Consider the following 13,781-nt stretch of genomic DNA (forward strand, 5'->3'; position numbering starts at 1 on the left):
GAAGGTAATTTGATCCGTATTACGAATTTTGGTCACTGTCCATAAGTCCGGAACCTGGTTCAGATTTTACGGTCATCCACCAGTGCCCTCTATCCAGAGTCAAAGTCCACCTTTGCGCATCTTTTTAATTTGAACAATCTTAAATTAAAGTGAGAGACTTTGTTTAAGTTCTTTAGTCTTTTAAGGTATAGTGCAAGGTAATTTCATAGCAATGGCGTACAAAAAGATCTCTATCGTGGAAAAGCAAACTGTGTAATACATGCAAAAATTCAGTATTTTTTGAACAGTAGTGAAGAGCCGGCTTGTGTGGCCATCGCATGAACTCATGCAGTAAATCGTTTTTCTCTAGAAGTTTCTGGGTTTTAAATCGTTTTGCTAGAATATTCTTCCAGAATAAAATAAATGACAACTAACAAGTGTCAATCATTGTACTGACATAAGTGTTCATGTTGTTTTAGTCTATTGTATTGTTAACCTTGGAGACTTTAACCAAATGTAAACAAAATGGCACTTTGCATAATAATATAAATTGACAAGAGACTTCTGAGAAATGGAACGATTTCTTTGAAAAGAAACTTCAAGATGTAGTCCGCAGTCCCCAAGAAATCACGACTCATAGAACGATGGCGTAAACACAGATCACGTGTCCAATACAATATGCAGCGAAAATATCAGAGATCTACGTATCGAAATTCAGTGAAATACTTTAGCTTCCTTGAGTTATAAGTCATAAGGCGCACACAAACAGTACTGTGCCAGTTTCGACGTGATGCCTCAAAGCAAGATGACTGAAGTACGACAAGATTCTTCGCAACAAAATGAATCTTGTCGATGGATCAGGAACTTTGTCGAAGTGATTCTGGCTGCCTTGCTGTTGTTTGTCCTGTTCAAAGAGCTGCACTCGTTGTCAAAGGACATGGATGAATCGAGAAAATTGCTGAAGAAATTGTCCGGCAGACTGACAAAGGCTGAGAAAGAGAACGAGAATCTACGCAAAGAGCTCGGACGTACTAAGGCGAAGATGGATCGCATGCTGCAAGTGTTTTCAGATATGCAAAAGGTGACTTCAGCATGAAGATCTTTCTTGCACAAAGACCAATCTGCAAACTTAATATGAGTATGCGCAATTTTCCTGCAGTCGCTAAAAAGCATCATCACCTTAAATTAGTTCTTTGTATCTGAATTACGACCTTAAGTTAACTTTATTTCTTCGTTTGATTTGTACTTTACAGATCTCCCGTGTCAGAAGATCTCATAAGGATGGACGTAAGTGTGGGTATTAAATGTGCCGTTTTAATTTCGTCAGTGGCTAATTACGTACATAATCATAAGTTCACGTACAAGTGAACAAGCAAAGTCCAGTCCCCGGCCCTGGGAAATAAATAAATCCGTGTTATCTTAAAACGGCTTTACACTGATATTGCTGGTTTCTTTTCGATAAGACTTCATATACCTAAGCAGATAGTCAAGATCTTGAACAAATAAATATTAGTTTTAGCTTGCGTGATTAAGTTTCTTGTACGTTAGGTGTGCGTGAGATTTTAGACACTTTTACTTCCGTGTTAGAACACAAAGTGGAACATAATCAAACAGATTAATTCCACGTGTTAGGCGGAGGAAATAAAGTCACAGTGAGAGAAAACAAATAGCAATAAGCATACACGACAGATCACTGTACTGAAAGGTTTTAAAAACTGAGAGGTTTTTCCAGCACATAAATTTAAAAATAATTTCTCTTAGGAAATACCAATTTACCATTAGCTACCGGTAAACATCCGTTTGAACATTAACCCGCGGCGTATCAGTTTCAACAGCAGTTAGGGACTTATATTCTAAATTCGATCTCAAAATCACTGTCAAGATCATAGCACATTCCAGACTAAAATCGACTATAGCCCTACTGTTTTAGACTACAAAACAACCCCCAAACCAAACTTTTCAGGGCGACACGTACCCATCATATGGCTCATTATACGAGTACCACCGGGGATTTCATACCGGAACACAGACTTCCTCGACCTGTGGGTTTGATAAATGATGATCCGGATGATTCTTAACGTTATCACGACTTGACATGAATAGCATCTTCTAGATCTTATTTACTTTGGCTGGTGTTAATCTTTTGGTTTGCAGCCAGCTTCAATCGGCACGTAATTCAGTTTAAGACCTCCTGGAAAGTTGGAGAATCTATTACATTATAGTTCCGTGAGAACAATCAAACGTAAGGGAATGTGACTTGCGGTTTTGTGTTGGAGGTTTTTCTTACGGAAGGAAGGAAACGGTTAAAACGATTATTGCTTTCGTATAATTAACTTGAGGAGTCCAAAAGGCTTCGTAAACATCCTGTGTTGTTAAAGATATTTGCAATGCTATACGGTATCATTTTATTGGCGCCTCTCGATCAACGCGAACGATTGCCCAAGAAAGTTCCCTCAATCGCAGTCCCCCTTCTCTTCGATGTTTTGACACTAACTATTGACAATTTTGCTGACGAGCGCTGTATCCTTTGCTGCACGTTCTTGTAAAGCCACACTTTGTTTTGAGAGCCACCACTCTAAATCTCAGCCGCAAGAAACCCGATGTCTACCATTCCGATGAAAATTTATATCAACTTCTCTTAGTTCTAGTCAGTTATGTAATCAACTTCTAGTTTCAGAAGAACAGGAAATGAAAGTATGAATAAATCATTTTTGGAACTGGCCCCTCCTTGGCTTCCTGCCTAGCTATCCCCCAGACCATCATTTTTTTTTTGAATTAAACAAGAAGCTCTTTTTCATTCCGTAAGTTTGGGCTGTTATGGGTTTGTAGGTTCACAATATAATAGTATTTTAGGTTCTGTGCTTTGTTGCCTGCTGTTATGGTATTGCTAGGTTAATAAAGTCCACTATTGACTACTGAAACAAATATTGATGCGAGCTTCAATATATGAACAGCTACAATTCTCAGCAAAAGTCCTTGGGAGGCTTAAGAAATTAAAATTTGTACATTAGATCTTCAAACGAAAAATAAAAGGGAAGTCTTCATTAGAATGCCCGGGGAGGGGGGAAATTTCCTTCACCCTTCCTTAGTTTGGCCTTAACGGGGACAAGCCACTGGACACGGTACACAGATATTTTTCAGCGAAAAGTTTGAGTAGGGTATCATTGTAGTAGTTGCCGAAGAAAAGACTAACTTTATTTTACCATACAGTGGTAGTAGTTTGCTTACAATTCATTTTTGGTTCCAGAGTTATATCATGTTATATCAAGTTGTATCACGTCTTACGATAACGCGTCAGCACTAGACCTTCAGTGACAAGGCTTCGGTGTTTGATATGATATGATATGCATTTATAACTCAAGACAACGAAATTATGAGCTTGGGTGGCTCCCTGTCAAAGACCAGTTAATTTAGGGGACGTTTTTTTTTTTTTCAAGATACTCAATAGACTAGCTCCTCCTTATTTAAGAAAGAGACACACCAGACAAGGGAGAACGAAATGACTATGACCACAGTTTTGATAACCTTGTAAAGAGGAGGTGACCTCCAGCTTACCTGGATTAGAACGTTGCCATACATTTTCGAACACTAGCAGATAGGTTTTATGGCGCACGGAATATGATTGTTCTACGACAGACCACTCTAGACCACCTTATTTAAAGGGGAAATATAGGATTTGTGTACAAAAGTTAAATTTCATGTCAACGAACTTTTTAAAGTTTAAAATAATGTCCAGGTTTTTATTACCATCTAGTGTGTTGTACATTAGCATAGTGGAGGTTCGGCGGGTTTAAGTTCTTGCACTTAGTAATTGCTATCGATATGATTTGTTTTTTTTCGAATTCGGTTGATTCTTTCTCTTGTGTTCTTGATTTTCTCTTACAAGTAGAGATAATAACACCACAGTTTCGACGAAAAACAATCAAAATCCTCGTGATACTTCCCCTTAAACAGTGGAAAACGTCAACTGTTGTTCTAACATGTTTGACAGAATTGTAGCGACACAGGCCGTGTTAAAACTGTGCCGTGATTTGAATTGTGTTGTTGTTTTGCAGATAATGGCAGTGCAAACAAGTGTAATAAGTTACAGCATTGTATGGAGCGATTTCACAAAGGTACCGGACATATATTCCTTACTAATTACACATCTACAGCAAAAAAAGGTATTCAACGGAGTGTCAGTAAAAACAGAACCAAAGTAATCACTCTAACCAATCACTAAAAATATTGTTTTCTAGACGCTTTGGTGAACGGTATAGGTTATCCTACGTTTTGGCGTTACTACCTTTCTTAGGGTGAGTTAACAGATATGTATGAAAGAATTATCTGCATACGACTGCAAATAACGAATGTGCTTTCACACTGATCGATATCAGATAGCTCACCCTGAGGAAGTGCATGTAATGCGGAAAAGTCACAGCTAATGAGTAAATTAGTCTGATTGTTGAAGGCGGCACAGAGGACCTGTTATTAGTTTTTAGCTGATTTTCTAGGCCACCAAGGCAGAACTTGAAAAAGTCAGCCTAACTTTTTAAGTTGAAATACTAAAGTTCCTGATGGCATCACAATAATATCACTTGTTTTTAGCTTCAGTACACTGGCACAGTAGTTTTTAACAAATTAAACCACTATTTGTATGTTTTCATACGTCTTTAGGCTCTTGAATTTTTGAAGTGAAGCTCGCCGTGAGAGTGTCCCTTCAACCTATACCGTTCAACATGGCGTCCAAAAAAATAATAATAGCACAATGACCCTGCGCAAGCTAACGTTTTTTTATTTATTGATTTCAATCAATCAATCAATCAATCAATCAATCAAATTTATTTATTGAGGGTTACACGTGATAGTTTTTCAACTAATAAATTTGTGGCCCTCTCTAATGTACTAATTAAGTTCATATATTTGTTCATACTTATTTATGTTCGTCTCAATTCAGATGACAATTGCACCTTGATAAAGAAATGTATGCCAAGTCGACGGAAAGGTATTTTTAATATATAGACTTGTATTAAGTTAAACAACGGCAACAAATATACTATCAATGAAAATACAGTCCAATCCCGTAACTCGAACCTTCAAGGGAAATCGAAAAAGGTTCCAGCATCGGGGGTTGATTTATCGAGGGTAAAATTAGTGAGAAAATTATCTGGAGGGGAATCGGCAAAGGTTCGAGTTAGCAGGAGGTTCGAGTTATTGAGGGTTCGAGTTATCGGGATTCAACTGTACGGTCAAGCGTACTTCATCGATTTTCCCTTTTAATGCAAAGAAAAATACCTGACTGCGTGTATTTAGTTTACTTCCCCAATAAATTTGTTACTTTACTATAACTTACTGTATGTAAAAAAAATGGGGCATTACGGGTTATTACGTACCACAGAGATTCCAACCCTTCCGTTTCGGCCGGAAACCTCCCCTTTTCGGCGATCGTTTCCGGCCTCCTGTTTTCGCTCAATTTTCTCCCATTTTTTGTAACTTCCCTCTAGCAAAGTAAGATAACGTTTTCTCTGCTACACAAGCCTTTTCTGCACGATCCTTTGTCGTTTCTCTACGGTGTCTCGGGCAATCATCTCGGGCTCCATTTACCTTCAGCGCTTCCTAGCATGAGGCAACGGACCCCTGATTTTGTTTCAACTAAAAACTATATTCCTTTCAAAAACTCAGCCTCGGGTCCCCCTCGGGTCTACTCTTAAAATATTCTTAAAAATTCGCAAATTTCAGCCTCGATATTCTAAACTAGATTCTTATAAAATAAAAAGAGTGTAATTTAATTTCCACCAGGATTGGTTCAACTGAATTCGAAATCTGATGTTACTTTTTGTCATTTTTTTTATTTCAGAGTTTTTCCACGCCTTTATACTAAAAGCTTTTGAGAAGAGAGGTACGAATTACGTATAAGGTAGAGTTTTTAATCCAATGAGTAAAATGACGAAAACTGAATAGAAAAATAGAATGGAATAGAATTAAATAGAATAAAGTTTATTAGGTTCTCCCAAGGGATCTTCATAAACAATTTACATGATTTTTTTTTAAAAAAAGAAAATGAAATAATTTACATGGTAAAAAAATTAGAATTAAAGACTACAATAACAGCATTACTAAAACTACAATTCAATATAAAGTACAATAAAAACTATGCAAAGTAGTCTAAACTAGTCGTTTAGCCAGTTGCTCAAGAGCGCGGATTTCAACTGATTTTTGAAAGACACTCAGTTCCTTAACTCTTCTGAGAGAGAATTCCAGATAGTAGCTTTGCGGAACACGAACGTTTGTTGCGCCAGAGCAGTTCTGCTTTTAGGCAGTTGAAGGCTGTCTCTATGAAAGCTGTGAATCTGTGCCCTCTTAGAGGATTTTAAGTGGGTACCATGTTACGAATTCGATCAAGATTTGACGTTTGGTTTCAGCCCCATTTTTACCTAAAATGGTGATAGAAATTAATCCGTAAGAAATTTAACTTTATAGACTGTTTGGAAACCTCCTTTTTCCCTTAGCAGAGCGATTTTGAAAGAAGCCAAGACCGCCAGTCGTTGTGATATTAATGCAATGAAAATAAAATATGGAAATGAATCAGTAAAATTCAATAGTGCTGAAAACGCAAAAAATGACTAAATGATGTAAAACTAACATTGAAAAGGAAAGGAATAAATTGGCATGATTAAGTTGTTAAGAAAGGGGTTTCCCATGAACCAGATGTGTCTTGTTGATTTTTGATTGCTATTTTGCGTGCTTTAGTTTACGTCTTCATCGTTTCGATTTTGTGGCGATCACATTGACTATCTTTTCACTCATTTTCAGATGTTAAGCAGCTGAGAGCCCAGTTGTTATGGAATGATGATTTCACTAGTGACATGACCGTCATTCAGTCCCGAACTGAGATCATTATCTCTACAAGTGGTGTATATTATGTTTATTGCCGCCTAAGGGTGAGTAGGCGCATCACAAGAGCCTTGATATGGAAAGATAACTCGGTATTGTTCTCGTCATGGCCAACATTTGCTGGAGGTAATAATTATGGGGTTGTTCACATGTTTGGACTGGCAAAGATACCCAGCGCTACGAAATTATACGTACAAGTAGAGTTCAAGGGCATGACAAACCTGAATGGTACAGTTGAAGGGATGTCTGCGCTGTTTCCTAAATATGAAGCAGATAAGGGTGTCGAATATGATAATGATTATCCTTATAATGCCAGTTCACTCCCGTACAAGGTTCCAGACCGTAACATAAACAGCTTTGGAGCATTTCAGGTCAGCTAAAACGAAAGCTTGGAACCGGCGTCCGCAATTGATTACAATTTTGCTTTGGTTTGCCTCGCTTGCCAATGTTGCATGTTTTCCCGCGCTTGCCAATAGTAACATGTGATTGCGAACAGCTAGTATTTCATGTTCGAAATCTTCGGGTACGAATAACACTAATAGAAAGGCTTCTAGGCTCTTTGTTATAACCCAAAACTGAAACGCCGTCCTCAATTAGACGAGAAAATGTCTCGTGACGCACCTCAAAAATTGTCTAATTTCCAAGAGAAACAACAGCTTGAATTTTGGTCTGAATTGTAGTAAGGTCGTTCGCTTTGACAGCGCAGCTTATTCGGAGTATAACGATTTATTTTTAAGTTTTGCCTATTGTAGATCCCATTATGCGTTTACAAGCATACTGAAACCGGTCAGTTCAACCATAATACATGTAATGTTTTACCAAATGTTACAAAAAGTAAATGTAGTTTGTTTTTAGACCCAGTAAAATTTCCGGTTCAATTAAATCACCAGTCTCGATCCTCTTCAGTCTTCCCCGGGGTGGGACTACCATATGAAAGGGACGGGAATGCTTGTCGAAAATTTCAATCAAACCCGTAAAGGCGATCAATCTAGGTGAGACTAGTTTTTTTACCCCTAAAAAATAACATTTTTCATGACTTATAGGTCTAAAGCGCCAATGTAAAATAACGGCGCAGGGTTTTTTTTCTTCACGTGCTACCCTTAACGAGACCTCGTGGACTAAAAGATTTGGTGTTCTGTCTTAAGTGAGACCAAATTCCGATATTTAACCCGTTAGCAAGACGACGAGCATCCCGCGGGGAGCCTTCTTGTTTAAGGCCTTTTATTGTTAGTATCCATGTAGATCTAGGTGTTTGTTTGTTTTTGCAATGTAAATGACTGCAACTACATCGTTTGTACAAGAATAATATGTAAATAATCTCAAATGACAAAGTTAACTTAACAGCTTCATCACATTTATGGTTTCTCTCGATAGTAAGCAACTTAAAGGAACGATGAACGATATTAACGTTCGATTAATTAAAAAAATCCTGACAAATAAATTAAAAGGGCTATGTCACGATGGAACGGTTTTTACTTGAGTGTTGAAAAAAAATTCGCGTTTGCTTTGGTTTTGCATTTACTACCCTTAGTGATTGGTTTTAAAAAAACTCGCGCCACTCAATTTTTCAGAAGTAAAAATAAAACTAATCTGACTCGCTCACACAAGTTTTCCCGCGCTTTGCATGATTGGATCACTGCATCATCTGTGTTCTTTGTGATTGTTCCAAGTGATTATTTTGGTTATGGTTTTATGACACTCAATTGAAACTTGCTCTATAATAGTTACGTTTTGAATTCTACACAATTGCCTTCTATTCACTGGAAACCTCTAAATAATAGTTTACTAAGCTAGAAAAACACCAAAAATGTAATATTAAAGCAAAAAGAACAAGAATGATTAAGATTGGGAAAAATTAATAATGATTACGATTGGTAAACTTAAAATATTTAGCCTTAATTTTTTCAAGATGTTCCACGCGTGACAAAGCCTCTTTAAAGTTCGTGACAAATGACAAATCCAGAGAACTGGACGCAATCTTGTGACTTCAATAATTAACTGTAATATAGTAATATTTGTTCCGTGATGTAGATAAACCAATCGTAAAGGAAGGAGGGGGTGTTTTTTTGTGGGGTTATGCCGCATTGGTCTCGAAGGCCTTATGGCCTTTTTCACAACTTCATTCCCAGGGCAGTATCCCACACGACTGCCATTTTGGGTTGCATCGCCGAGAAGATACGCCAAAATGTTTACCTCGTTTCAGATCCAGTTTCAACATCAAGCCTGATATTGTTTCACACGGTTCTTGCTGAGTGATATATGACAGACATTGTCTTCTGTCAAGCTTAGATATCTCCACTTGTCGTAATTTGGTTTCACACTTTCTTTGAAAATCATTTCGAGGCCTGTGTTCCAGGCTAAAAAAACAAAATCAAACCTTTTTTTAGACGCGAGAACCAACTAGTTTAAAACTACATCTTTTAGGGCGGCATAATCCCATATGGTTCCTGTAAATAAATAAGTAAGTAACCCCACAAATGAAAATATAAAAATTAAAGAAATATTGTAAAAACCGATCTAGCTCGATCGATTGTTCACGATTCCATGTGCGTAGCACTGGGCCAGGTTTTTTAAAGTTGGCCAAGTTAATCCAGGATTAGCGACAATTTATAAGTTATCAATGATCTTTTTTTTTGTCCAACGCTTTAAACTTTGGACAGTGTGTATATCTTACAAGTAGCAGCGTAAAACGCTTAAAACGACAGAAATTTATATTGTTAGTTAAAGATTTATCCCATTGACAGTCGATTATCATATGGCAAGAGTTTGACAAAAAATCAGTAGAAGTGGGGGAGGGGGGGGGGGTAGATATTGATGCAGAATAAATATGCAAATATGGTTGCTACCTGATTTGTCATTCATGTAATGAGGAATGATCTGTTGTTGAATAAACAGCTTATTACTGATTATAGATAATCAGATTGGCTTTCCTGTGCTTTTGTCATAATTACCACTCAGCTCAATATCTAAATTCTCCTTCCGGACCTTTTCTGTTTATTATAGTACAATTTACGAGAATTTGGCGAGAAAATGACGGCTGCGAAAGTAAGCCGGGAATTGGGCTGAGCTTAAAAAAGTAGCCTGCGTACAGGCTCCCTAGTGGAGCTGGGCGTAAAATAAATCGGCGAGCGAAGCGAGCTGAGCGTGACCTCGTTCTCCCCCTCAGGCCATTATCGCGTATTTTTTTTTTCCCCTGCTCCACTCGGGAGCCTGTTCGCAGGCTAAATAAAGGAGCTGAAAAGAGTGGTAAGGAGGGGACGTGTGTAAGGGCTTCTTTTAACTTTCTTTTCCTTCATACGTCTTCGTCTGCAAAGTACGGCGTGATTAGCCGAGATAGAAAGAACCTGGGATGAAGACAAAACTGCATTGTTTTTCACTACACAAGTAACAATTGCCACAAACATCCCGTGCCCCTAATCCACCTCCGCCGAGATTAAGTCCCTTATCGATATCTTACACATAAGATCACGAAAACTAATCAATAATAAGACTTCCCAAAGTTGCAGTTGACGTGCGATCTCAGAAGATGGCAGGAAAAAGTCTCTAGTGTCATGACTTCATGTGATCTGCACAGAATAGTCTTAATTAAGGCTGGTTCTCATATAATCGCCACTTTCCTTGCCTTGGGACACGGTCTACGCGTTCAGTGGGGTCAGCGGTTATGTTGTAAAGCGCAACCTCTACTTTGGAGCCACCCATGCCCCAAATGCTGTCAATAAAGTCACACGACAATATGTGGCTGATCAGAAAATACTGCAGCACTTACCATAATTAAGCCAACGAATATGTTAATTTGAAGTGGATTATACAGAATGTGAAATAGTGCAAATCCAAATCCGCAAAAGTACACAGATGCCCCCCCCCCCCTTCATATCCGGGAGATTCGAAGTCTCTGACAGGAGGCCTGGATTTACGTTTGTTTGCAAGAGACTCGCCCCGTACCCGTTGTATGTAGCCTTGTCCTGATTGTGTTCGGCATCTTTCGAGCAACTTTTTCCAATTTCGAGCAACTTTTTCAAGTTCCTAGACCAAAGATTTCCGAAGATTGTCCGAGTGTTGTTCGAAGGCCACACGAACGTTTCTGAGCATTTTTCCAACTGTTCCGAAGATTAACCAGAAATTTCCCGAAGATTTCCGAGGAAGTTCAGAAGATGCTTAAACTTTCGTATCATTCAGCATCAATGCATGACGTCGTCCTGTCATCATGGTTTTTCTTTGTGAAAGAAATTTTTGTAATTCAACAAATTTAGGCCTTAACATGTTTTAGTTATTTCTGTTGCAATTCGGTTGCATGAAAATACTTAGAAATCCAGTCAAAGGGAAATTAGCATATATTGGGGGAATTTTCTTATTTGAAAGCAACGTTTTGGAGCAACTTTCGAGCAACTTTTTGGATTTCGGAGCACTTTTGGCATTCCAGTGAGCAAAAATCGGGGTAGTTCTGTACCCTACGTAATACATAGCACATCATAAAAAATCATAACAAAAAACTGAGTAGAGTTCAAGTATGGACAGAACGTGGACATTATTGTACCTGATCGAACCGCTGGTATTCAGGAGATAATTCCGGTGGCTTATACCACGTTATATTGGCTACGCTCATCAACAACCTCATGTCATCAACACGAATTGCAATCCCCTTATAATTGACATCAATGTTGAGCAGAATCTCTGTTCTGGGTGAAGGAGCGCCTTCAGATATAGTGTGCCATATGTTGAAACCGTCCAATGGGGGGAAGAGCTGAATCTTTCTCGGCAATGCCTATAAAATAAGAAAGTGTTGTAATTGACAATTGGATTATGAGCTCTTCGGCCTCATCAACTATCACCTCATAGAAAGCAAAATAATGGATTGTGAGAGAGAGTTAACTTATTGGAGAAATGGGGAAAAAGCGTTCTTTGATCCCATGGAGAACCAAGGTGCCGATTAAAGAGAGAAATATTCTTCGCGACTATAAGTATTGCCTTGATGGAGGGAATGACCAAAAACAACCATGTGTTCAGGAGAAAGTCTAACCTCAGCATAAAGCCTGGCTGAATAAACTCCTCGCTTATCTGTGACTGGCTCCGTGTTATTATGCAGATCAAGAATGCCATTGCTATTGTGATGAAAGTGGTCTCCTGATCCTGTATAAAAGCCATAAAATGAATCAAAGTCACGGTATGTTGGAGTGTAAGGCCATTCATGAAAGCCAATATGCCACTTTCCAATCTTGTCGGGGGGCCAGGCTGAACATAGCCAGAAATTCCGAACCACGACCGAACCGCGACCCCCCACGAAGCGTGACAATTGTGTTTGCATGTGCTCTCAGGTTTCTAAAAGAAAAATATATAGATATCGTATTTCAGTCGATCGCTGCAAAGACCGAGGTGCTTGAATTTCACTGTTCCGATAAAAATTTCTTCAGTTGTGGTGATAGTTTTGAATTGGAAAGGGTTTTGTAGCTTAGCGAAGTAAAATTCTTGCGGCTTTTTCAACTTGAAAATTTTACGAATGCTAACAAGGATCCGCCATACTAACCTTTGTATATTATGTCTTGTTTATGCAAACCACTGATCTTTGCTTTGGGTTGCTCTCTCTTGCTGAAGATTAGAATCTCCATTCCAATGCAGAACTTGAAGACCACATCCAATACTTTAGTTTTCGATAATTTTTGGTTCTCTTCGAGTTGAATTCATTGCGGTTTTTGCTTTATAAAACTCCCGAAATCTCGCAAAAATTGTCCGTCTTTGACTGCACACTTTCAAAATCGCTCGGATGAAACTCTTGACGAACGCGAGCTGTTTTCTTCACCGTATGTGTTGTTTTCATCACAAAATCTAGCCACCATTTTGAAAAATAGTTCAAGCTGTTCTCCAGGCTCTTTTCGGCGTTTTTAGGGAAGAGTTAGAGCCTGGGACTTGAATTCCCCTGAGGGTTTTCGTGCTGCGTGACATATCGGTCACGGATCGAAAATGATTTTCGATCTGATTTACGGCGGCTCAAAACCGCTTGGAAAGGCTTCTCATTGTACGAAATCGGACCGGAGAAAACAGAAACGTATCAGTAGAGTTTCTACAGAGCTTATTTCAGGGAAATCTTCTTAGACAAGTGATAATATTTGCCAGATAATCTTTATTTTCTCGGCTGAAAGTTGGCTTGTCAGCGCCGGCGCTGGCGTGACTTGTTTTCTTGACAGCCGTGAGCCAATCAGCGCATTGGATATAATGACGTATGTCACGCCTACTATGGTTCGGAATTTCTGGCTATGATGTAATTTGCTTTAATGAAACTAGAAGTTGAGAGCTGGAGACACCTGTCAGTAGGGGGGTCTGCGGGCATGCTCGCCCAGAAAATGTTGAAATTTCTAGGCTCCGAAATGCTATTTTCAGCATTCTCCCTAATATATTTCGTCGAAAAGTCGATCTCAACAAGTGCAAAATGACAGGTGTTTTTAGTGCTTAATAGGAACTTTCCTTCTGCAGGATTTTTTTTTCTTTGCCCTACCCTTTGTACGAATTTTTTATCTCGGCATTTTCCCTTGCATGAATTTTTTTTTTCGTTTTTTTTCTAGCTTGTCCATGTTTGGTGTGTGCATTTTTGGGCCGTGAAATTCCACATCGCTCCAGCCAAAATCATCCACAACGACCAACAGAATATGCAAGGGTTGACAACTAACTTGGAAGTTGGAATACAAATACCATAAAATTCCGGTTATAAGCCCCTCCGCTTATAAGCCCCCCGGTTATGGGCCCATCTACCTGGAAACAAAAAAATACATCCGATTATAAGCCCCCCGGATATAAGCCCCCCTCTGCCGGATGACAGTACTGAACAGGGCTAAATGTTGCTTTATTATGCGTTTTTAACTTAAAAACGTATTTCGATCAACACTCCCGTGGCCCGTTTCGGAACGCTTTTTTTATTCCGCTTATAAGCCCTCCCAGAT

General features: G+C 38.8%; 1 protein-coding gene across 1 annotated transcript; it reads left to right on the forward strand.

Moving 5' to 3' along the window:
- Positions 1-237: 237 nt before the first annotated feature.
- LOC144661976 (uncharacterized) lies at positions 238-7,302 on the forward strand. The gene is made up of 6 exons (XM_078522706.1): positions 238-1,060; positions 1,233-1,266; positions 4,035-4,094; positions 4,916-4,963; positions 5,816-5,857; positions 6,772-7,302. The coding sequence occupies exons 1-6, from the start codon at positions 770-772 to the stop codon at positions 7,230-7,232; spliced, it is 936 nt and encodes a 311-aa protein (XP_078378832.1). The 5' UTR covers positions 238-769; the 3' UTR covers positions 7,233-7,302.
- The last annotated feature ends 6,479 nt before the right edge of the window (positions 7,303-13,781 follow it).

The sequence above is a fragment of the Oculina patagonica genome, chromosome 8 (genome assembly GCF_052425735.1).
Source record: "Oculina patagonica isolate OP01 chromosome 8, crgOcupat, whole genome shotgun sequence".
In the NCBI taxonomy this organism is placed as follows: domain Eukaryota; kingdom Metazoa; phylum Cnidaria; class Anthozoa; order Scleractinia; family Oculinidae; genus Oculina; species Oculina patagonica.

Bases quoted from the DNA above. Each gene is read 5' to 3' on its own strand.
- LOC144661976 (XM_078522706.1), top strand. From the start codon at position 770: ATGCCTCAAAGCAAGATGACTGAAGTACGACAAGATTCTTCGCAACAA. The intron at 4,095-4,915 runs GTACCGGACATA...GTCTCAATTCAG, and splicing joins TATGGAGCGATTTCACAAAG to ATGACAATTGCACCTTGATA. The intron at 4,964-5,815 runs GTATTTTTAATA...TTTTTATTTCAG, and splicing joins TATGCCAAGTCGACGGAAAG to AGTTTTTCCACGCCTTTATA.